General features: G+C 51.8%; 1 protein-coding gene across 2 annotated transcripts in view; it reads right to left on the bottom strand.

The window, feature by feature from the left end:
• SH3PXD2B (SH3 and PX domains 2B) overlaps positions 1-22,870 on the bottom strand; it is a 64,929-nt gene extending 42,059 nt beyond the window's left edge. For both annotated transcript variants that reach the window (XM_025155036.3, XM_425197.8), the window contains exons 1-2: positions 22,675-22,870; positions 11,033-11,113 (exon numbers count right to left, since the gene is read on the bottom strand). In XM_025155036.3, the coding sequence (XP_025010804.2) occupies positions 11,033-11,113; positions 22,675-22,746 (153 nt within the window). In that variant the 5' untranslated portion in view covers positions 22,747-22,870. The remainder of the gene's footprint in view (positions 1-11,032; positions 11,114-22,674) is intronic.
• Between the last annotated feature and the right edge of the window lie 1,930 nt (positions 22,871-24,800).

Here is a 24,800-nt window from a genome sequence, read left to right as displayed (position 1 = left end):
GCTGAGCTGCCAAGAATACACTTGAGAGAGATGACAAAGCTTTAAAAACTGTGAAAAGAGAGGAGAAGAGCAAGGTGCCTCTGCCCCCAGCAATCCCACAGCACTGATCTCCATTAACACAGCCTCCTCAGAGAGCTGCTGGCCTCTCTGGCTGCTTAGCGGGTGATTAATATTTATAGCTTTTTACATCTGATTTGGAGGTGGTACATCCTGGAAGCCATAATTCTCTTTACAGTACTTTACTAAAACATTTCCCACTATTTCTGATAATTGCAGCAGAGACTCTAGCTGGCATTATGTTGGGTCAGCAGGCCCAAGGCCATATCAAAGAGCACCAAAAGCTCCACGCTCCACACGCACACCGAGAGCAGAGCATTAACACCACCATGCAATCAATAAGCATCCATCATTCACCAGCGCGACCCAGCCATGGGAAATGACTCCTGCCAGTAGACATGCTTGGGAACTGAGCAGCAATACCCGGGGGTGATGCTGGTCTGCGCCGCTTCCTCTTCCACATCCCAACCCTGGGAACTTTCCTCCAGCACATCCACAATGTGTCAGCCCTGGCTGGAGCCTGGCGTGGGAGCAGGACAGATCTGTGCCACCTGCATCAGCCCAAAGCTCACTGAGCAAATACCACAACTTGAGCTGTTCTGGCAGCAGCGGCCATAGGGAGGGCTGCAGAGCCTCTTCACGTTCACTCACACCCCTCTAGCATCCCAAAGTGGATCTGCTGGGAAGACCAGGAAGCCATGAGATTGAGCTTCTGTTGGGGAAATGTAAACAATGGTGGAGAAATATCCTGTTCATTGCAAAGGAGTTGGACTATATGACCTTTAAAGGTTCCTTCCAACTCAAATGACTCCATGATACCAACACATCTGCCTGATGAGCAGCCGAGATGGGGAGACTGAGCCCAAAGCCTGTAGGCAGATCTCACTTCACACTCACTGCCACACTCTGCACTGAGTGGCAGCCTCCAGCAAAGCATTCCAGCTCCCAGCCACCAAGGGCTGCCCAATGTGCATGCCACCCCACTCCAACCATGTGCCTGCCCAAACCTCTGGCTCACTAGCTTCTCCTCTACATAACTCACTATGTGATTTCTGTTCAACCTCTCCCTTCTCAAAAATCTTCCCCGCTCCAGCACACGAAGTAAAGCAAACTGCCGTGCATTCCTTTCCTGAATTTAGTGCTGCTTTATACAGGCCCAAACGTGATGAGACAAAGGAGGTGGCATTTGATCTACAGGCAGAGCTGCCAAAGCTGCAGTCCGACCACTTGAGAGAGCACTGCTGGTCAGAAACAGAAGCCTCATGACCTTTCTGTTGCATCAGACTTCTTCCTAACCAGCTATTTTCCCTGCTGCTTCTTCCCTAAACACATACCCCATTTTCCAGCTGAGCAAGCACAGTCAGCGGAACGCCCGTGAGGAGTTGTTTTCTGTCCATGCAAGGGAAGATTTCATCCCGCTTGGGCTCATGGAGATGCCTGTCACCAGCAGCTCCATGGGAGCCAGGGCCACTATTACACAGATGGGACAGAAAAATGAGATAAGGCAAACCCTTTACGTCTAGCTGCCAAAACCCAAAGTTTCCATATGAACCACATATGCCTTCTTTGCATGACCCTGCTGCTTTCCACCCTCTCTTTCCACCAGCAGCATCTCTCCTGGGGAGCACGGGGCGCCGGGCTGGGTGGCTAGGAGCACCACAGGTTGCCTTGTACTGCTCTGTTTACAGAAAAGGGAATTTAAAGGTGCCAAGTTCAGCGGTGCCCAAAACCCGAGCTCGGCAGGAAGCCTCGGCAGCCAGCGCACACACACGCGCTTCGGGGCTTCGGAGTCCAGACAGCCCTTGCCAGAGGGCCGGAGCTCGCCAAGAAGCTCTGCTTATTGCAAAACCAGAGCACTGCTGTTAAATGATAGCTGGTGGGGGAGAGCGGCCTCGCAGCTCACCGAGGAGCTAATGCACTTAACAGGGAGTGGGCTATCGGGAAGGCTCTAAAAGCACGCAGAGCACTGCCTCTGCAGGGGACATGGAGAGCACTTCTGACCTGGGATGCTCGTTCATCTCCAGGGCACTGGGGCCTGTGAGCACAAAGCCTGCAGCAGGCAGGAGCCCCAATGCTTTGTGCTGGTGAGAGTGCAGATTCCACACACACAGCTCACACAAACCACATAGCTGGAACTGCATCTGCTTTTCTAGGACCCAGCAGGAATAGGGGAAGAGAAAGCAATGCCAAGAATTGTCAGCACAACGAAACCCCTGAAGGAGCACAAACCCTAACAGTACTCAAATTTGGGGAATGCCAGAGCTCTTCTCTAAGCATAGCCTCACCAGAGACTGAAAAATTGGAAAGCCTCTGCCACCCAAACCCACTGGCTGTAAGTAAGAACCACCAAGATTTGGGGGCTCAGAGAAGGCACTGTTGGCAGGTGGGAAGATTCCAACCCCAGGCCTCAGAGCTCTCCAGGATGGGACCTCTGCTCCTGGAGGTGGGGAGCTGGAAAATGCTGACGGGTATCCATTTCAGCTAACACTGCAATTTAAATGGCAGAATTAAAAGGAATTTCGCATTGTGACTCATCAATAATAAGGTTATTTTTTTAAATTAACAGTTAATAGCAGCTATTACCTAATTTTAAATTAAAAACAAGAAAATGTTTTACATGTACTGAAAAGAGTTTCTTTCTTTGCTAAAATTTTAACACCAACTTTCCTCCCAAACCAGGACAAGGAAACGGGATGGTTTTGCAGCACTGCCAGCTGCTCAGCTTGCTTGGCACACTGAGAGGCCTGGCACAAAGACCTCCTCCATGGCTGTTTCATCATGCATGCAAGCCATGAAGAAATGTGGGATTGCAGAGTTCTGCTTGATGAGATTGGGTGAGTTTTGTGTCTCCACCATCAGCAGTTGGAGCCAGGAGAAGGGGGATGCCCAGCACACAGCTTCTCAGAGCAGAAGGCAGACCAACAAATTAAGCTTCCTATAAAGTGATATTTCCTTCATTTTTTCAACCCTAGAAACACTCCCAGATAAATGACAGTTGCATTCCGTGAGGCTGAAAGCCTCGGCCAAACCCCTCCAGACTCCAGTGCCTGAGACAAGCTGGAGTTGCACAACACGGTTGAACCAAGTGAACTTCTGCCTGCAGCAAAACACAGGGAGGGGTCTCACCTCCTCCATCCTCTTCCTCATTCCTGGCCCTCAGAGCCGCCCTAAGCCTGCAGGGACGTGGGCAGCTCTGCAGATGGGGAGGTCCTCCACCTTCAAGTGATGCTGCACTGCACACTGAGATCCATCGGCCTTAGAGAGCATCACCTCTGTCCTACAACTGCTCTTTGAGAGGAGCATTTCACAAAGCATGTTAGGACAAAATACCTCCAGTTTCCAGAGGGTTGGGTGCTGGCTGATGGCCAGCGATTAGCCAGCCCAGCTTGCAGAGAAAACAGGAGCACAAAGAATTCTTGCATGCATCAGAACACACCTCACCTGGCTAATTTATGATGGTACCAACACTGGAAAAGCACGGGACATCTGAATGATAGCTATTTCTCGCCCAACCTTTAAACTTCCAACCAAAAGAAGTATTAAAACAAGAAATCCACCAACCTTAATCACATCTACCAAACCTAATCTCTAGGTTCTGATTCCCATGCTTCCAGGTAAAGATAGCCATAAATATCATTTGTAATTCACTGCTCAGTGACTCACCACCATTGCAAAGGCCTCAAGATATTATCCCAGCATAGCAGAAGGAAGGCATGAACCAGAGGAAGGGCAGATCCTGCACACACATCCTCCCCCACCCAATGGAGCAGCCTGGCTGGCACAGACCTGCCTTATTATTTGCTGCTGTCCTCCAGAGTGCCACATACCCAGGAAATGTCCATGCTGGGTCCCAGACATTGGGACAAGAAGTCAGAGATGAAGGGAAAAGATGTGCAAAGGAAATAAAAAGAGAGGAGCATCATTTCTAGGACGGATCACAGCATGGAAAGGGAGAGCAGGCAGTTAAAATCCTCACTTATCCCCCGGCCCCATCAGGACCCTGTGAGGATCATTCCAGAGACCCACACCTTGGTTCACAGTGGGACTTCCAAACTGCTGTGTGCCCTTGGCTGCATCACACACATTCAGCAGTGTGTATGGCTCCCAGCCATCTCACTAAGAATTCAGCAGGCACAGACAGAATCTTTGCACCAGTCTCCTCCCTCCCCAGCAGTACCAGTAGTGCTTTATCAAAAAATACACTTCAGACCCAGGGCTGCTTTTGCATGATACCAATTGCAAGGTCTTCCCTTCAGAAAGCTGAAGGACACGAGCTGAGCCCTGCAGGCAGGCAGAAAGAGGGGTGTAACCCATCTCCTTGTGTTACAGGACAACCTTTAAACACCACATTACTGAAAGCAGCACCAGATAAAAACACACTGGATCACCATCAAGACAACTTAGCTTGGTCTCCAAGTCATCCAAGAGAGCTTTAACCACCCCACCTTGGGGCCTCCTCCCTGCACGGGTGACAGCACAGCCATGGAGTGATGTGCAGCTGAGTGCCATCCCCTCCCTGTCCTGTTTCCACAGGCAGGCGCCAGGAACACTGAATGAAGGTGGACCATGGGGCCACTCTGGCAGCTCCAGGGGGTGAAACTGAGCAGATGAACTCAGCACAGCTGGGAGTGATGAGATCAGGAGGTGAGAAGAGCCCTGGGATGACAGGCTGCAGCATCCCAGCATCAGGCACAGCTCTCAGCAGCTCAAAGCCCCGCTCAGCTGCCAGGTAAAGAATTTAGCAGCTAGTCAGAGTGCCAGCAAGAGCCAATTATAACTCAACTGACCTGCCTTGGCGCTAACACGCACGGGGAATGTGCTGGCTACCCGCTACCAAACGCTGGAAAGCTATAAATGGGAGTCGTTTGGAGAGAAAAGGATGAAGGGAGCCAACTTTTAACTAGGCTGAAGTGCACGGGGCTGTACATGTTCTTTGTGGAGGGAAAGAGGAGAGAGAATGAGTAAGATCTTTGATGTGCTGCTGGAAAAATCCAGGCTGCTGCTTCTGCAAAGACAGCAATCGTCTTTTCTTAATGGAAATTGTTTCTCCTTCTCAAGTCAGATTATAACAGTTCATCTTCTCTGCACCCTTGCATGTGGTGCATAAGCTCATGGCTCCTGCCAAAGTCTGGACGCAGAGGAACAAAGGAGAGAGCCTTGCTGGTGCTTTGCACAGGAACCTCACCATAGGAAGCTGTGGGCTTTTTCTCATCTTTGGTCACTCAAGTGCCCATCTTTCACAAAGCAGCTGTCTGAGGGAGAGATCCCACTGGTTTATTTTTGTGGCTGCGTGCAGTTGCTGCACACACACAGCAGCACACACAGCAGAATTCCACTGAACTCTGCAAAGCCTGGAAAAAAGAAATACCCAAAGTGTTGAAATAAGATCCGTGTTATGAAATAGCTATCGAAAGAGCCCTGTTTACAATCCCTGGACACAAAAAGACATCCATCTTCCAGCAGCAGAGTGCCTGCACTGCCTTAGGGCCTTTCCATCAAAGAGACCGTCAGAAACAGCACTGCCAGCCCAGAGCAGGCGTGAGGTACAAGCGGAGAGCAGGCTGTGCTACACCTGAGAAGCCTGGTGCTGGTGGGGACAAACTGCTCTGCATTCCCAGCCCCGGGTTTCCTACATCTGGAGAAGGAAGATAACGCACCCTGCCCTGCTGTGGGCTGCAGCCCCAGGAGGAAGAGGAAGACAAGCAGAGGAAGGCTAGTGGGGGGGCTGCACCCCGCTCTGGTGCATCTCACAGTGCTGGAAGCAATGCACCAGGCTTATTTGAATTTACTCAATGTATTTTCTTTTATTCAGGCCAACAGGCTGACAAGAACAACTCACCTCTGTGCCAGCCAGCATCTTCTGAGCACACTTCCATGTAACGTTTTATTTTAAAGCAGCCTAACTCACCACAATTCTGACTTTTGCCCCACTCTGTCTTTGCGGCACGTGCACAGCAGGTGAAAAACCCCCTAGAACAGCTAATCTGCCTTCCACATAGAGATGACATGCACACACCATTGCCTTTTGCCAATTTTCTCATAGAAGTGGGCACCACTTCAACAGCCTGTGTTTTTTTTTTCCCCTCTCACACACAAAGCTGTTGGCCTGAGGGATGCAGGACTCTCTCCAAGATGACATAGCTCCAGGTGGGTCAAGGCTGAAAGTTTCCAGCTAAGAACCTGAAGGATTTGTTAAACATATGGACAGACCAGAGGACTGGGAAATGCGCTTGATGTGCAAGCAGTGGATGAGAGCCAGAGCCATTTTTAAGTATGCTTAACATTCTCTTTTTGTCTGCCTCTCAACCACGCAGCAAGCACATTTACTCCAGACTATGTCACGTCTCCTTCCCTTGGCTCACAATTAAACCTTTGTGCAGAGGAGCAGCCACAAGGCATCACCCTCTCTTCCTTGAGCCTTCGTTAGGGAGCAGGGCTAGAGGAAAAGTTTCTGACTGCAAGGGGCAACCTGTGCCCAGGGAGGGTACCCCTGTACCACAGTTTGATGTGTAAGGGCTTGCAGCAACCTGTAAAAGTAGAAGCTTCTGCCTTGGTGGTGAGATAGCAGGCCGTGGTGTGAATGGCAAAGCCTGCTCAAAGGGGAGGTTTGGTACCCGGCTTCCTGATGCACTGGATCCACTCCCAAGCGCAGGAACATCCGTTCTGTTGTCCAAGATGCAAAAGGCAACAGGGCTGAAGAGACCCAGGGTGGCTGCAGCTGGAAGGGGACAGCCCCATGGAGCCCTGCCTGGGGCCAGCACAGGCAGCTGCTGGTGAGAACATGACTGGCTTTGAAGGGTTGAGTTTGGGCATAAGGGCACATCATGAGTGTAGCAAGACAAGGTGGCTCTTGGTCACATGAGGACCTGAAATGACTACCAGCTGATGAGCTCATAATTACAAAATAGGGGGAAAAGTGTTCCTTCCTTTGGGTTTCCCCAAAAATAAACCACAAAATGCAAGCCACTGTCTGCTCTCTAACCAATACTGTCAGTCCAGACAATTGTTTCAAAAGGATCCTTCCCAAAGATTTGCTAAATGCCTTCAAGGCAATGTATCTGACGTGACCCATTGGGGTCCCACGGTCACAGCCTGCTCCTTGCTCATGGGCAGTGCTGGGAGCACCACTGGGGCACAACAGAACCCCACACTTGATCGTTGTCTACCAGAGACAGCCTTTCAAAGATTCAATTACCAGTTTCCATGCCAGCCAAAGTTTCCAACGTACCTGCCAGGCTCAATCAGCATCCAGAACACAACTGGCATTCTTGAAAGCAACAGTCTCATTGCTTTATTTCTTAGGAACAGCATCCATCTGCTCCCAATAGCTCACATCTGGCATATCATGCATTACAAAAGAGCCTTGATCCTGTCCGAAGGAAAGCACTCCTCCAGCCAAGAGACCCATGCATAACTGAGGTTAGTATCTGAAGTTACAAATCTACTACAAATCACACAGTTACCTGAGGTTTCAAATCCCAGAATTATGAATTCACGTAGTGTTACTTGTTTCGGTTTTGTTTTCATCCCTAAAACATTGCTGTTACAGAAATTGCTGTGTGATGCAAAACATTTATGGAGAAAACAAGGAGATGGGATAGGAATCCAGAGATCTACAGGGAGCAGAAAAACATTGGAGCACTACCCAAGTGCCCTGGTTTCCTCCTGCAATTAATAGTAAATAGGAGGAGAGAGGTATTACTCAGTTTAAACATTCCCAATTTCACTGCCTGGCACTGCCCAAGGCCATGGCATGACTCACTATACTAATTAGCCAGCAAGATCTTTATTGTTGAGATATTAACTTATTTATTACTGCATTGCTTCTTCTTTATTTTATTCTACAACCTTACGCACTGCTAATACTGAACTTCCATGGCTTTTCAAAGACCTGGCCATCCTCAGAAGTGCCACAAGGGACATGTCGTGCAGGGCTCAGCATCTGGGGGACACTTCTGTTTGTTGGCCCAAACACACCAGGGGCCTCTTCCCCTCATCTCACAAAGCAGAAGGACACAGGACAGTGCCTCTGGTTGCAGTTGGAGCAGGACAGCCAACGAGGCCGTCAGTAGTAAGCGTGCATGTGTTTTACTTGGCCCAACTCCTAAAACAATTGTTTGGCCACAATGGAAGGTGACAAATGATTCAGCAGCGAGCCCACCAGGGGAATACCAGGAGAAAATCCCCAAGCACTCATGGAACGGTGCTGGGGTTGCTCTGAAACACCAGCATCCCCTCACAGGTCCCACTGCCTTCATTCTGACACCCAGGAACATCTCCTCCCCATCCCTGCTTGGATGGCACGAGGCTCGCTATCTGTGAGAGGGTGCACCAACATTCATCCCAATGCGGCCAGAGCTGCTACTGAAAAAACAACACAAACCTTCATTCAGCTTCTGGTTGGAGCCTGGAAAGTGCAGCCAGGATCACTGAGAACACAGCTATTAAATTAACAAATCTCTCTACCCAAACATGCATTTACCCAGATTTCTCAAGAGCCATGAGTATGAGTAAGCCTGGACGACCCCACAGACAGATTCTTGATGCAGGGATCACCTGGGACTCCAGTTTCCACTTATTCCTCCAGTGCACCAAGATCATCAGGATTGGACGTGGCAAAACTCCTCCTTTCTTTCTATGTTTTCAGAAGCAACCAAACCCTTTTAGCCAATTACTTCTTTTGCATTGCTGTTTTTCCTTTTTTAATCTAATAACCAGCAGCATGAATAATTTCCAGCATGGAAAATTTCTGCCTAAAGAGCTAAAATTGGCATAGAATCATAAAACAGTCATTCAATAAAGGCCTCCAGCAACTGCAGCAGTCACCACTACCAAGCCTACCTAGAGCAGTTTTTTTTTTTCCACTGGGCTAAGAGGATCTGTTTCACTTCTCTCCTTTCAATCCAATTTCCACTGTACTGCACCACAAGTTTAAAGTAAGGACACCAGGAAGCACGTGTGATAACGGGGAAGGAAGGGAGAAACCACAATTTCATTCATTCTTTCAACAGAGCCAGAAAGGAGAGGCTACTCTTATTTATTTATTTTGCATGAAAATGCTGAGGCAGCAGAAGGGGAAGGTTTGCCTCCAACTTTCCCAAATGTACCACACTATATATAAAGCATTTCTTCCTCTAGAGCTGACCCAGGGTGCTTTGCAGACCTGTGCTCACAGCAGAGCTCTGTCCCTAAGCAGCCTCTGGTGACAGTGCTCTGCACCTTGAAGCATGCACAGCTCCAGCCAAGATGCAAAGGCAGGAAGGGTGGAAGGACAGACACGGTGTCCCTGTGTGCCCTTCTCCACAAGCAACAGGGCAGACCACGCAACAACTGGAAAACAGCACAGCAGGAGGCACGCGCTGCTTTGGCAGACACAAACCCCCCAAATTCTGTCCCTCTTGCAGCAAAGGACATCCTGAGTTTAGCTACAACCTTAGGGCACCAGCAAAGAAGATGAGATGCTGAGGACAAGGAAGAGCTGAGTTCCATTTCCTTCCAGCCCTGGCCACTGCCCAACAGCTGTTCCCTGTTTATTTATTTTCATATTTCCTTGGTTACACCAGCAGCTGCTCACAGCTTAACCCTTCCCTGCGCCAGTGATAACCCACAGCCCTGCCCACCTTGCCTTGGCCCAGCACAACGTGCGAACCAATAGCACAGGCACAGAAGGGTGACCTGGGCTGTCCCCATGGACATCCCCATGACCATGCTCATGGCTCTGCAAGAGCCTTGCTGGGCAGGAGCAGGGCACTGTGGATGGGAGCAGTCATCTCACAGAAACCCACCCGCACGCCCAAGCCTACAAAAGGCTTTCCAAGCTGACCTGAAGCCATCTGACCAGCACACCCTGCTAAAGCCATTCACATTCCTCAGGGCTTGCTTTGCTAGGCAGGCCCAGATGTGCTGTTGTTTTAGCAGCCTATTTGTGTCAGGATGCATCCAAACCCCATCAGTTTAAAGAGAGGTATCCACATTCCCAGGCACGCACAGCAACCACTGAAATAAAGTACAGAGATATATGCAGCTTCATGCAAGCAGGAAGCTGAAGGGTGCCCAGCTTCCTTCCCAGTCCCACACACGGGCAAGAAGGATGTGCCAATGAGCTCTCTGGCGGGTCCATAGATCACTTTGTGCATTTTCCTTCGGCATCTGTACAGAGCCTGTTCCAGCAGCTCAGTTTATGTTTTGGCTCACAAAGCTCAGACAGTCAAGAAGACCCCTTGGCTCATCTCCACAGTACAAGGAGTGGGTGGAGAACACCCTTTGCTTGCTCGACCAGAACACTGGCTTAGATTTTTTGCAACCCAGTGTGTCCCAGATTGCCTTTCCAGCCTCCTCCCTCCATTCCTTCCCCATCTTCCTCTCAGCTCCCCACTCCACTCCACACTCGGAGGTAATTATTGAAGTGGCTGCCGCCTGCTGCCCTCCAGGCTGGCAGTGAATCCAGTGAGTGCTGGTTAAAGGGAGCTTCCCATCAGCTGCTCCCTAAAATGCTGGGAAGCAGTGATTCTCAGCAGCAGCTCCATTTTGGTGTGCTAGCACTTGGGAAAGGCACGGGATTAGCTCCACAGGAATGAAATTTGGGATGAAATGTAACAACACCTCCCCAAACGAGCAAACAAACAAAAAACCCACGGCCACTTGCACTGATTTCAGCTGGAGGAACTCAAACACACCTATGACCCCTTATGCACTTTCAGCTCAGGGAGTGAGAGATGAACTTTAACACTGGACACGCAAAATCCCCACGCTGCACTTCAAATGGCACTGGCACTGAGTACAGCTTTTGAGGTTGCTTTGTTCTTGCTTTCCCAAGGATGTCCAAAGCTGTGCTTAAATTCCCTCAAATCTACACATTTTCTGGTAGATGACAAAAGGAACGCTTACCTCTAGCACAAAACAAACCATGCTCCTCCATTTACCACGTCTTTAAATCCTCTGAAGTCCAAAACACAAGAAGTGGAGAAATGCTTACCTGCAGGTCGAAGAACTTGCTGTACCGTCGGTAGATGACTTCTGTGGACCCATTGGACCAGGTGACTTTGATAATGTACACCTGTAAGGAACAAAGGAAGAAATCAGATACAAGTGACAGACCAACCCATGATGCTCCAATGGCTGCAAAATGGCTGAGCATCAACCAAGGACTGCATGGGAGCACTTAAAGTAGTTGCAGCAACACTAGAAAACAAACAAGCGTAAGTTACTAAGCTCCATTGCTGTGACTTACATGACTGCAAGATGCTTATTCCAAGCTGGGAATTAAGACAGCTCCCTACCCCTAACTACAGGTAGGCAACAGATGCTGCACCCCAGAACGAGACTTGCGAGGAGAACTTGAGCCTACACAGTTCAAAACTCCATCTGGTTTTCCATAAACAGCTTTGCTGTCACCTTGAGGTTTTGTTTTCCGAAGCCTGCTGGGGTGCAAATTACCCTCCTGTTACATGAAATGCTACACAACTAATCCTCGCAATCCTCACTTATTCACAGACCATGCAATCAGGCTTTCACTGGTGATCAATGAGGGGGGAAAAAGGAAGAGAACACCCCAGCTGTACTATTCTTCCAAGAAAGATAACAAGCAAATAACAGAATTGGGCAATTATTTATTTAATGTCCTTGTCTGTTATTTGCAGAAACCAGAGATGACCCTTGGTGAGATGCCAACATAACTCTCAAGTGTTGCAAACCTCAGCCCTCACTAATTGATAACAGATTGAGTAAGCAGAACAAGGGCACGTCCATTTTCTTCTTTTTCCTCTCACGTCTCACATAGTTCCAAAGAAATTCCAGTATCAACTCAGTGACACAGGAATAAACCATTCAGAAGCCCAAGTGAAGGGACCAGGTAGGAACTTCAGACTAACCCAACCAAGAATGAAGGCTCACAGAACGGTGATGTTTTGGTGCTTAAAACACAATCTCTTAAGTTTCAAAACGCTTCCCACAGAGACGCCCATTTTTCCCCAATGCTGGAAGGTGACCAACATCCCAGTCCAATAGCCAAACTCAAATATCAGGAGACTTGCATAGACAACACAACACTAAACTGTTAATCAAACCTACTGGAATGCCACACCAAAACTCTACTGGAAATCCATTCTCTTCTCAGAGGGCTGATGCAGCACAAGCTACCAAGGTGAGGGGACTCCTAAGGAACCACAAACTTCCTGGTGGGATCAATTCCAAACTAAGGCAGAGAAGGAAGCAGTGATATGAAGCAAGTCCTTAGTAATGTAATAAATAACTTCATTACTTTCAAGCCAGCAGTTCAATGAGCACTCATCTTAAAGCGGACGCTCAGCTCAAACACAGCTGCTCCTTTGCTGCCTTGCAGGGAGCTGGCTGGGCACCGCAACCACCACCTTCCAACAGGCAAACTCAGGTTCTCCCAGCTTCACCTCCTGGGCCTTATTCAGATAACCACGATCCTCTCCTTCCATTCACAATTATTTTTTAACTGAAGGACCTGCACTTTCTGCATGCTAACACAAAGACAGCAGAGGGCTCGTGCAATAAAGCACTCGCAACAACCATGAAGACCTGGGTGCATAATATGTAATAAGGGGGGCTCAGGCAATATACTTACCACCAAATGTGGCTCAGCAAGTACACTGGACCAGGCCAGCACACGTTTGAGCACATACTCTTAGACCTCAACAGGTGAGGCAACTTGGCTGACCTTCATTCATAACAAAGCTTCATTGGATGACGTGGCCTCTGACATTTCTGAGAGCATCTTCACAGGTACCAACCCCTCACGGACACAAATATGTCTCCTGGCTGAACTCAAGGCTTGCACCTACTGCTTACATTTTGGGGATCATACCATCAGCAAACCAAGCGTTAACTTCATGCTAAGCATCATCCAAGCTGCCTTTACCCTTACTCCAGGACTTGCCATTAAGCCAGCATGAGCTCATTTTGGTTGGAAGCTCAGCTGATATCCCAGGTTCCTTACCAGTCTGCAGCACTTCACAGGGTTATATCACCACTGGCTGCCTGCCTGGAGAACGCCTTCCACTGGGGCAGGGGGAAGAGCCAACTTTTCTCCATTATTTATTCCTATCCTGCCTTTATTTGGAGTCAACAGTTTATTAGACTGGGATTTTAATCAGGATGTGGATTTGCTCAAGCTAAAATGAATTCAATGCTCAGAAGAGTAATAAAGCCCTGAGATTTGAGGGCACACCAAGCTTTATTACACACTTGTAATGGAGAGAAGGGGCACTTCTCCCAGCTGATGAGCTCGCTCCTATTTTGCTGGAATGCAGATCTCCCTGGAGCCTGGATAATGGTTTCTTGCTCATCCCATTTAAACAGCTGACAGGTCTCTGGGGATATCTCCCCATCTATCTGTGGAAAGCAGTAGAGATAAAGAAACCTGCAGAAAAGGGAAATCCTCAATATCCATAAAAAATACCACCAGTGCAAAGTTGATTTCCTCTTTCCTTCTGACTGTCCCTTGTCCTTACCTCCAACGGCCCCATCCCACCTGCTGGCTAAAGATGCCACAGATCTTTGGCAATTCTCATTTGTGATGCCCTGAGGACCACAAAAAAAAAAAAAAGGAAAAATCTCACCAGCTCAGGTGCTCCTTAATTAGCAAGGAAACTGCAGCTTTTGAAAGGGATGAATGGTGCAGCTGGTCACTCCATGAAGCCTTTCACAAGGATGAGAGGTTTTGACCTCCCACAGACACCCATCCATCCCTTCCTCAGGTGCCTCCTTCAGTGATAAAGACCAATTGGAAAGCATTGTGCCCAGGCTGCACATCCCCTCCTGGCCTAGCAGTACACCTTGTCCTCTGTGCCAGGCACAATGCCTGCCTGGGCAGCAGCAGCCCCAAACCGCCATTTTGTCCTTGCAATCACAGGTGTGGCGCTGAGCAGCTTGCTCCCGCAGAGGCTGCCCCAAGGACAGGCTTTTTCCAGGCCCAGCTGTGCAGCTGAGGGCACATGGAAACTGTTATTCCATGGCTTTTCTGCAGCTCCTCTGGCAGGGAGGCCCTGCTCCATGGAGGGGTGGGAGAGCCCAGCAGATGCTGGGCAGCCAGGCCCAGGAGGGGGCCTCAACCCCATCGCTTGGGTTGGGCTGCGGCCAAAACCAACAGGCGATGCTATCTAAATATTTACAGGCCTGCCCGGGCCAGCGGTGGTTTCTGCACGGTAGAGGGGATCCAGCTGACTCTGTGAAACCTGGGAACCAACAGCTGCCCTCTGACAGGAAAGGAAACCTCACTCCACTCCACCCTGAGAGCCCCATCCCCTGCCCTGCTCCAACCCACGCACATCACATCGAACCAGGCTGGATGGCTCAGGGCACGGGGCTGTGCTTTGGGACGGGCAGAAATCACAGGGCCTGAAACCTCGCACTGAACTGCAGCCACAGGTCACGGGAGCTGTGCTGGACCTCCTGCCCCTGCTTCAGCAATAGCTGAAATGCAGCTCACAGCATTTGTCCAACGACGACATGGCACAGAGGATGGGCGTGGAGCTTTCAGGGTCACTCACGCACTGTATTCTGCAAAACCTAAGCATGAGGCCATCCTCACAAGCCTCAGCTTCAGGCTTCAGAAGGAGCACTTGGATGGGCAACTCTATCACAGCCACATCCACCACCAAAGTAAGGAAATGAGCCCACCATACCTCCACAGGGCCTCCCGTGGGTGGCAGGGAGACCGGCAGCCACAGGGACAGCCTCAGAGGTGCAGGTGGGTCTTGTTTAGCACCGGAGGAGAGGAGCACTTCATATTAACACAAAGCACACCATCTGCTCCCATCCCTTGGAGGGACGGCGTGGAACAAATCCTTCACAGAGAATGGAAGCCAACAGATGTAGAAGGCTGAACTCCGACAGACACCGCAGTGCTTTGGCTCTCCAGACTTCCTGCACAGCTCTGTGTTACAAGCAATTGGCTGTATGACAACTATGTAAAAATTACTGATCAAGGAGTTTGCCATCAGGACCCCAATCTTCTCAGATTCTTCTTGGTCGCGTTTGAAACTGAGCACCCTAAATGGGAATTATAAAGGTGGAAAAATGATTCTTTGGCTCTCCCGGACTGTCCTGCTCGGTCCCTGCTGCCTCTCCCACAGCCTAGCGTGCAGCACAGCTCTCCTCCCACTCCAGGGTTCCTTGAGATGCAATTCAGAGGGAGACCGAGCCAGTGGAAAGTGGGACTGAAACCCTTCGTACGGGAACTGTCAGAAGTGGCAGGTTGCTAAAAGCAATGCAAATGGCTCCTGGCCAACCGTAACAGAGCTGTCAACAAAAGCCGCCCGTCAGCCATCGTGGCAGCAAAGGCTCTGGCAACTGCAGGGGAAACGTGCTGGCAGCTGGCGAATGCTTCCCTGGCTCTGTGAGCAAGATCCATCCTCCCTATGGAGCAGGCTGTGGTGGGATGTCCCTCCCGGGAAGGGCAGACAGCAGGGCCAGCTCTCCCTGACTCATGAGAGCCTCAGTGCTTCAGATAGCAATGGTTTCTGGTGCCTTTCATAGTAAGAAGTGCCTGAGCACTTTGAATCCTTCTCAGGCCCTCAGGTTTACACCTTGCCAAGAGGCACGCTGTCCCACGCAGGGCTACAGAGAGCGGGTGGTTCGAGCGGCTGACTTGAAGCAACGGGATTAAGAACAGATACAAAAAAACAAATACATAAAAATAGTTCCCTGTTCTTGAAACACGAGGCCATGTGACCTCCTAGAATAATCATTTCTGGACTCCCTGTGTAAACACACTAAGGACACGCACAGAGCACAACCAGGAATCAGCCTGGACTGCTCAAGTTCGTGGAAAAGGCAGAGTGCAGCTGCAGGAAAGCCCAGGGCTGCAGCCTACCTCCTCCCACAGCTTCTCCAAGGAGACCTGAAGAATGTCCTGGCTGTGGGGGCACATGGAAAGGCCCAAAAAACGGCTCTGTGGGGCAGCATCATGTCAGCTCCCCTACATGCTCCAATGCTCTCTGATGTCCATGCCAGCCAGAGGCACGTGAACAACAGCAGGCTGGAAAGCAATGCTGCTGTCACCTGGAAAGACACCTCCATAGGGCTCCGGGACACCCAGCTCTGCACACCCATCACCAGGGGGCATCAGCATCTGTCCACAGAGCTCCAAGGGCACAGCCAGACATAACAGCCTCCAGCAGACAGAGCCGTCTGCAGAGCCCTTTCAGATGGGTTTGAGCCTGTGTGGTCTTGGGCCACAGAGAGACTACGTACAATAAACCTCTCTGTGGAAAACTCCACAGATTTCAAGCATCTTTCGCCAGCAGAGGGGAAAAAGCATCAGTCTCTTTATTCCACCCGCCCTCTCCCACACCCCAAGACATGGGGAAACAATGGGGAGCTGAGAGCCTGGCTGCAAGGAAAAATTCAAACGGGCTGTGAAACCAAAGCAATGGAGGGAACGAACCGTAACAAAGCAGAGTTTAATAGAGAAAAGGGAGTGGGAAATTGTAAAAGGAAAAGAGAAAAAAAAGAAAAGAGAGGGAGGTGGCTGGAAACAAAGAAAGTTCTTGGCGGCGGGCTGCTGTGGTTGGCCCTTCTCCATCAGCCTTCCCCGCAGCAGGAGTGCAGGGCTGCCGAGGGGAGCGAGGGCTGCTGTGCCCCAGACACCAAAGATGGGAGCAGGAGGGACCCCAGCCCCAGCTCCATCCTTGGAGACAACGACAGGCCTGCTCTGCTGACAGGGACAGCTGGGAGAAGGGCCCCACTGGCTCAGATGGCACTGGGAGCAGCAGAGAGAAGCAGTAGCTGTGGGACATCCCAGATGCCACCATGGTTTCGCTGTTTTAGCAAAGCAGAGAGGAAAAAGCAGCAAAGCAGAGCGCAGAGTGTAATGTAGTCACAGGCAGCATGAGGACAGGAACATCCCCACTGTCACAGCACATATCCAAAGCCCACACACCCAGGTGCTGCCAGATTACAGACAAACCACATCCCCTAGCTCTGAGTCACCCCTTCCACTGTACCCTCCTCAACAACAGCAACAGCTTGTCCTGCCCTGCTGTCACACAGGTCACCTGGGCACAATGCTGCGCACGACTGCATGGCCATGCAGGACACAGGGACCCCAAGGACAAGGCACTGAGCCTTGCTCAGCTACGGTGCAGGCCCCCATCACAGAGCGTGCACATCAGCTTGTTTGCTTTGAGCCACGCTGAAGGTCATATGGATGCGTTTGTTTCCTATCTCCCACTGCTATGTGAAAGAGCCAGAAAATAGAGATGCCCTTCAAAGCAAAGCTGGGAGGGATCAAGTCACAGACCTCCGAGCAGGCAGTGCAGTGGCCCTGAGGCTGGGGCTCACTGCTGGGATTGCACATCAGCTTTCCACCATCTGCACTGGCTTTGGCAGATACTTGTCAGGCAGGATTTGGCCCTTCCTCTCAACTGTGACATTCAAGGTTTTCTCCAGCCTTAAGTAACACAAATTGGAGGAAAACGAAGGACTTTGCACTTGACTGTCTGGTTTCATCTGCAAAGGCTGTGCTCCCTGAAGCCTCAACTCTCTTGAGAAGTGAGGAGTGAGAAGGATTGATCAGCTCTTCAAAGCTGTGCAACAGAGCAACAGCAGGTGCAAGGATGGGTCCAAATCCCTCCCCATCTACAGCTCCAAACACACTGCCCTTGGCCTGCCACAAGCAGGAAAGCATAAGCCAGCTGATAGGGAACAGGAGGAGATCCAGCAGCAAAACAACACCAAAGATGCAGAGTCCTCAAACTCTCAGGGCCACAGCCAGATGCTCAGAAACTCTTCAAAGAGACTCCAGCATTCCGGGTTCAGCCTTGCTTCATACAGTCTATTTTCATTTTTCCAGCTTAGCTAATAGCCACCGGATGGATTTCGCTCCATTTGTTTTACCCTCCTGCCTCCCCGGTTCCCCACAGGACATTCCAGCCATGCCAGCAGCACGGTCGCCCTCCGCAGAGAGCATCGCACTGGGGAGAGTCATCCCCCAATACTCCTTTTAATCCAAGCAACCGGTATGATTCACGGGAGAGAAAAATACAGCAGCTGTACACAGTGCAGTGTGGCCAGGTCCCATCAGAGCTCTGTTCCAATGACCAACTCAGCACTGAGCGGCTGTGACACAAGCCCACGGGATGCAAGTTTTCCAGAAGACATCTTCTGCTCTATACATATAAAGCACAGAGGAACAACTGACAGTAGATCACCAGCTCTCTCCCTCTCGCCAGCTGAGCATTCTTCTCCAAAACTCAATAATCAATTCCAGACAAGCAATGGGGTTGGCTGTGCAATAAATTAAACCACAGCCTCCTAACTGCAGGGCACAGGAGCAGAGGAGATACCCACTATCAACTTTGCAACTTCTCAATTACAAATATAACACTTTTTTTTTTTAATGTGATCTTATTCAAACTTGTTTTTAAAATACCTATCAACTTTACAATCTAGACACCAAATTCCAACACCATTAATTACTTTGATAAGGCACCTGCAGACCCCAATGAGGTGGTTAAACACACCTGCAGATCCCAATGAGGTGGTTAAACACATGTGGGTACCACCTTGTTTCAAGTTTGCCATCTCGTTAACTGAGCTTGCAACAGCAACGTGTGCTGCACACTCGGCTGAGATTTCCCTTTCTCAAAGTGATATACGTGTGCACTGAGGTTGGGAAAGGAAGTCCTGTAAGAGCATAGCCCAATAAGCCAGCAAAAACATGCAGCGTGCTGCTCTTTCTCTCCTGACCAACGTATATGCAATTTTGTTTTGTGCTCAGGAGCAGACATTGAGAACCATGGGTTAAAGAGGTATCCTTGGTGAGCAGGACTGTGGAAACAGAATGCAATTCAATTGCATGGTTATTAACACATGGAACAAAACACGTAAACTGTGGCTGTATTAAGAAGGCTCCTGAAGCATGCAAGAAGACGAGCAAGGTCTAGATTCAGTAAGCAGAAGCCACATTTTGGGGACTTCTACTAGAGAATAACAAACACAAAGCTATAAAAAGATCCCACATGGAGTCCTTTAAAGGAAAGTTTAGTCTGGTTTTGTTTTGGGTCTTTTCTGAATAAACACTCATCTATCAGAACTTGAGACTTGGCCAGCCAATAGAAGTGACAGTCTGCTACCCTGTCACCCAGAATGAGTATTTTTAAACCTTGCTTTTGGAGTTTGCCTTTTCAAACGAATGCACTGCAATACAGACCTGCAGCTCTCGCTGCCAGCGCTCCTGAGCACCGACACATGAGCTGTAATCACTGCAACTGTGACTGCAGGGAAATGACACCACCGGGTGACCCCCCCACCTGCTGCCTGACAGAAGGGGTCCATTTGCTATAAGCAACCTAACCGAGCTGTGGGTGTCCCTGCTTGTTGCAGGGGAGCCGGACTAGATGACCCTTAAAGGTCCCTTCCAACTCTAAGGATTCTATGACTCTTTCACTCCACTGATAGGCTCTGATGATCGCTCAGTTGTTCCCTTGACAGAGTGCAGCCTACAGTGCACACCTGTCTAGGAGCATTTCTCCAGCTGCCCCTTCTTCCACTTACAGTCCAATTAAAAAAAGCTTAAAGGTGCAAATGGCACAACTGCAATTTAAAGAAGCAGTTTTGCAGCTGGCAGAGCAAACTGGAGGCTCCTACCACTTGGAAGCCTGGCTCTCCTTCCCCTCCCGGCCCTTCTGCTTGTACGATCTGAGCTGGTTTGACAAGAACAGGAGGCAGACGTGCCAGCCTCACACCATGCCAACACCACAGAAGTAAAATCCTTCCAGGAGCACAAGGCTGGCTGCAGGGGTGAGAGCAGCGAGGCAGCAGCACACCAGGCTGGCACTCTTACACTAGGATTGGGAAGCACACAAAGACACATTTGAGCATTGTGGAGAAGGCACTGGGCTGTGTTAGGATCTCCCATGAATCCCAGTGGGTACCCCCAGTGCTGCCATGCACCTCGCTAGGTGCTCACCCAACTAAGCCTCTGCTGCAAGGAAAGGCCCAGCACCAGTGAGCAATGCTCCCCACAGCTCTGCCTCCATCCGAGCAACCCCAGCCCCTCCCAGCCAGAAAAGCAGCCTCAGCCAGCTGGGAATGGGTCACAAAGGGTCAGGAAGGATGGAAATACAGAGGCTGTGTGCAGCCTCTGCCCCTGGAAACTGTTACATGTGACATCTCTAGCGGGGCTGCAAAACTCGGGGGTGTTTGAGGGTGAAAAGCTGAGACGGGGCTGGAAGGCGAACTGTGCTCATGGGAGAGCAGCGCTGGGAAAACCTGAGAACTCTGCTGCCCAGCACCAAAATGGCATCTGATCACTTTTTAAGACGACACAAATACCCATAAACCAGCCCCTCCCCCAGCCTGGGGAAACGCGTCCTGCTTCGAATCGGAGCTGTGAAAGCACAAGTTTTTTGCCTTGGTTACACAACACTTTCTGTACCGATTACCAAAGCGATGGGCAAAGCCTGAGCACAGCCTGCCTTCTCCCCCTGCCCCACCGCAGGGATCAACAAGAACTTTGAACCAGCAGTTTGATCTCATTTCTCTGCAAAACTCCACGGCTCTCTGCTGCGGCCTCACACAGCCGACACAACTGCACCTTTGTGCGGCAAAGAAAAGCCTGTTGGCTGAAGTGCAGAGGCCAGACCGGAGCGTTCCAGGTCAGCCACAGGTCGGGCAGACTGGGGGGCAATGGAGAACAGTGGAAGGCTCTTGGAGCCGCTGCCTCCAGGGACAGAGCAAAGCATTCGTGCCCAGAAAGCAGATGCAAGAGAGCAAAGGCTTAGCACATACACTTAGCGTCCGAGTTGGGCTTGCAGATTGTGCAGATTGCCAGCAGATACAGCCCAAAGAGATGAGTCAGCCATGATTTGCTGCCCCTCCTCTCTCACTCTTGGTGAGAAAATAAAGAAAGAAAAAGAAAAAAAAAAAAGAAGGATTTGATTCCATACAATTAACTGGCTTTGTGAGTCTGCCTCGATCCGATCAATCCCCTCCAGCAAGGCGAGCGCTCCATTCACTCCAGCACTGCTCTGGCAGGCGGCTGCCCGCCCCTCCCTGCCCTCCCCAGGCTCAGCCCGTGCTGGCTCACGCGGCTGCACTTGGGTCCAAGATGAGTACAGGGGAACGCTGGAGGCAGAGGACTGAGCTGCCAGCAGAGCAGGCAGCAGCTGGCCGAGCACCCTGGCTGCACAGCTGACTGTCATGAGCTCCATGTAAAGGCTTTGCTGTCGTCCTCCTCATCCCCAGGATCCAGACCTAGGAGCTGCTGCCCAGCCGGCAACACGTCTCTCTTTTGTAATGTGCTGCTGTCTCATTTTCCAGCCTGATGGGATTACCCATGCTGTGCCCGGCTGCCCCGCACAGAGCACATTGCACCCAGCACTCAGGCTGCGCATCCCAGCAACGGGAACGCGGGTCTGAGGGACAGCAGGAGCCCAAGGGCTGCATGGAGCCCCAGCAAAGTATGGGAAGGCCCAGAAGGGAGAGGGGAGGAGCAGCCCCAGGTGACCCCAACACACCCGTTACGGGACCCGAGGGCGATGCTACAGCTCTGCCAAAACAAACACAACAGCACGCAGCTCATCAAACCGCCTCGCATACATGGTGCTCCGGATCTGATGCACTGCCCAGCCACGATGAGTAAGTAACTCAGGGATGGATGTGGCAGGAAGGGGGCACGGCTGGAGCTGGGGCTGACAGAGCCGCAGGCAGGGCAGGACAGGAAGAAGGGGTGGTAAGGGGCTGGGAGGGGGTGGGCGGCAGCAGCCACACTGCAGAGCCAAGGCGCTTCCCTGGATGCAAGGGGAGAGCTATCAGCCCTCTTCGCCCTGTCCTTAATCCCGGCTACTGCTCTCCTCTGACTGCTGCTCACTGCCACGGACCATTCGAGGGAACCCCAGAGAAGCCCCTGACTGCGGCTGCTCGGCTCCCCGACACAAGCGGAGCAACGCCGCGTTCCCGTAAGCCAACGGCGCTGCACGCACTGTGTCACTGGGTCACCCTGCGCCGAGGCGAGCGGGGCGGGGAGAACATTTCGGTCTATGCTTTACTGGTATGGCCAAGATTCCCCCACAAAGTCTCTGTGCACGCCTGGAAGCACATCAAAGTGTAAATAATAACAGTAAATTAAAAAAAAAAAAAAAAAGAAGAAGAAGAAAAAAAACCTCAATCCCCTGGAGAAAGAGGCAAACCCACAAACCCACTGCTGTTCGGAAGATGCCCTGGAGCGTGCAGGAACGTGCTCCTCACACAAAAGGGGTACAGAGCACAGCTCGGCAGAGGACAACAGCACCGTCCTGGGCACGGAGGGCAGCAGCCGGCTTCCCCTCACCCCGGGACAGCCAACAGGTCCCGCAGCCTCAACACGGCGGATGGATGCGCTTTTCGGCGCTGCCCCGGAGCTGACTGCGGGGCGCGGACGCTCCCGGCAAACCCATCCCCGTTCCCCCGTCCCGCGGATCCCGCAGCGCCCCGGCACGTCCCCGCGTCCCGCACAGCGGCGCTCCGGGGGGAGCGGCACACAGCCGGCAGCGCTGCCCTCCTCCCGCCCGGAGCTCCGGGGGGACCGGCAGCGCCCGGCCTTTGTTTGCCCAGGGCCGGGCCGGGCGCGGCGGAGCTCCCAGAGCCGCGCAGAGCCGAGCCACTCACATAGTGCTTGTTGGGGATGCGCCGCTTCTGCACGTCCAGCACCTTCACCTCCGCGATGCTCCGCCTGGGCATGCCTTTGCCCTCGCAGCCCGGCGGCGGCCCGGCGGGGAGCGGCGGCGCTGGGGGAGGCTCTGGCACACGGAGCCCGGACCGGAGCCTGCAGCGCCGAGCCCGGCCGAGCCGCCCGCCCGCTGCCGGGGGAGGGAGGCGGCCCCGCACCGCCCCGGCCTATCCCAGCCGGAGGGGCGGCCCCGCCGCCATCCGCTTAAAGGGGCGAGCGGCGCCTCCCGGCCCGCGCGTGTGCAGCCCGACGTCGGGGGGTGTCGGAGCGACCGCGCGCGCGGCGTGGAATGCCGCCGGACGGCTCCGTGCAGTCGGCCCGGGAGAACAAAAGTTGTGTCGGCCCCCGAGCGGTGCTTTTCCAAACGGCGCGTGTGGAGAAAGCTCTGCAGGGCAGCGCGAGCCCTCCGTGCCGCCCTCTTCATTCACCCTTTCTGCTCCTCTGGAAAGCGGCGCCCCGAAGCGATGCCGTTGTGAGAGCGGCCCGGCTTCCTGCTGGCGCTGCCCCGGCTGTGGCTGCTCGCCCTGCCCGGGCGGGGGAGAGGGGTTGTGCCATGCAGGAGGGTCCAGTTTGATGTGTATGTTCTGGCTTAGGGGACCCGGGTGTGGGCTCCTTGACTCCACTCGCGTGCCACAACTACTACTCCCAAGCTTTGCTGGCTTGGGCACTGACAGCAGCATCCCTCCAGCATTTCAGAAATGGGTAGAAAACAGGTTTTGTTAAGCATCGGTATGGTCGGATCTCCAGAACTGTCCTACCCAGCAAAACCTCCACAGTCTTCAGAAATGGGGGCTGAGGCACCACACCCTACCCCAGCAGCCCGCTCCGTCAGGCTGTGCCCTTGGCAGGGGAGAACACAAGGCAGCAACCAGGCATTGCTCCACGGCTGCTCCCCCCCATTGCCTGCTTCTTCCCAGCAGCGACTCAACGTGTGGCATAACCGACAGCTCTCCTCCCCGATGGGCTTTTAATTACATTACAGAGTTACCCGAGCATCACACTGGCAGGTCATTAACTTGCATATGAATTTAATTTAATCATAAACAACTCATCTCACTCCTCGGCTGCTCCTTAAATGTGGCTTTTTTATGCTGCTAACTTTGCTATCGCTGCTACAGAGAGCCATGGAGGTGCAGACAACAGATGTTAACCTGCAAGGTGAGGGGAATTCAGTGAGACGTGGAGTTAGAAATGCTACATCTGCTGCTGTCCCTCCTGCTTTGGGTGCCTCTTTGCTGTGTTCAGCAGCGACTGCAGCATGTGAGGTGGCTGCAGAGTGATGGTGCTGGGCATGCGGTCATCTGCATGCACAGCTGGCCTCCTGCATTCCGCTAATTTGATTTAACGGAGCAAACAGACTGACCCGACATCCCTCACACACTGAGAACAACACGGCCAGGCTGATAGCTCTGCTGCTCGCTCCATCTGTACGTTGACACAGAGGCCATCACCTACACACCTTGGACTCACTGCTATGGACCCCGGGATCAGTCTGCACATGCCTGGGAATGTCAGTGAGTGTAAGCAGCAGTGTGAAACCACGCGTACACTGAGCTGTTTCCGCTGCTTTCAGCATCAGAACAAGTCAGGCCCTTCAGTGCCCTGCGTGCTGGCTTACCCCACCTTTCATGCTGGCCCTGCAGCTGCTGGTGGGAAGCCACAAGAGACAGCAATCAGCCCCCAGTGACCCAGAGAGGGAAACTTGAGCCCAGAGAGACGTGGCCGGGGCTCTGCCTGGGAAGCTTTGCTCTCACCAATCTGCTCTGTGCACAGAGCCTTCAAGCATTCCTCTGCTGCTGACTTCAGTTCCTGAATGCTACAACATCCCCATGTGGAGGTGTGTGAGACTGAAAGCAAAAGGGGAATGCATGAACAAGCTCTCATGGCACCTCGGATCCACCTGCATCCATGCTCAGGAGCACACAGTGCTTTTCTGCCTTTCCACTTCCAGCACCTCTCTGGACTGCTCTGGATGTGCCCCATAGCAAACGCTGCAGTCTGTCAGGGCCGTTCATCTACATCTGCTGTAAATCACATGTAGGAAACAGGCAGTTTGTTATGCACA

The sequence above is a fragment of the Gallus gallus genome, chromosome 13, assembly GCF_016699485.2.
Source record: "Gallus gallus isolate bGalGal1 chromosome 13, bGalGal1.mat.broiler.GRCg7b, whole genome shotgun sequence".
NCBI lineage: Eukaryota > Metazoa > Chordata > Aves > Galliformes > Phasianidae > Gallus > Gallus gallus.
Note: the sequence above shows the minus strand (reverse complement) of the source record. Positions and strands in the feature narration are given on the sequence as shown.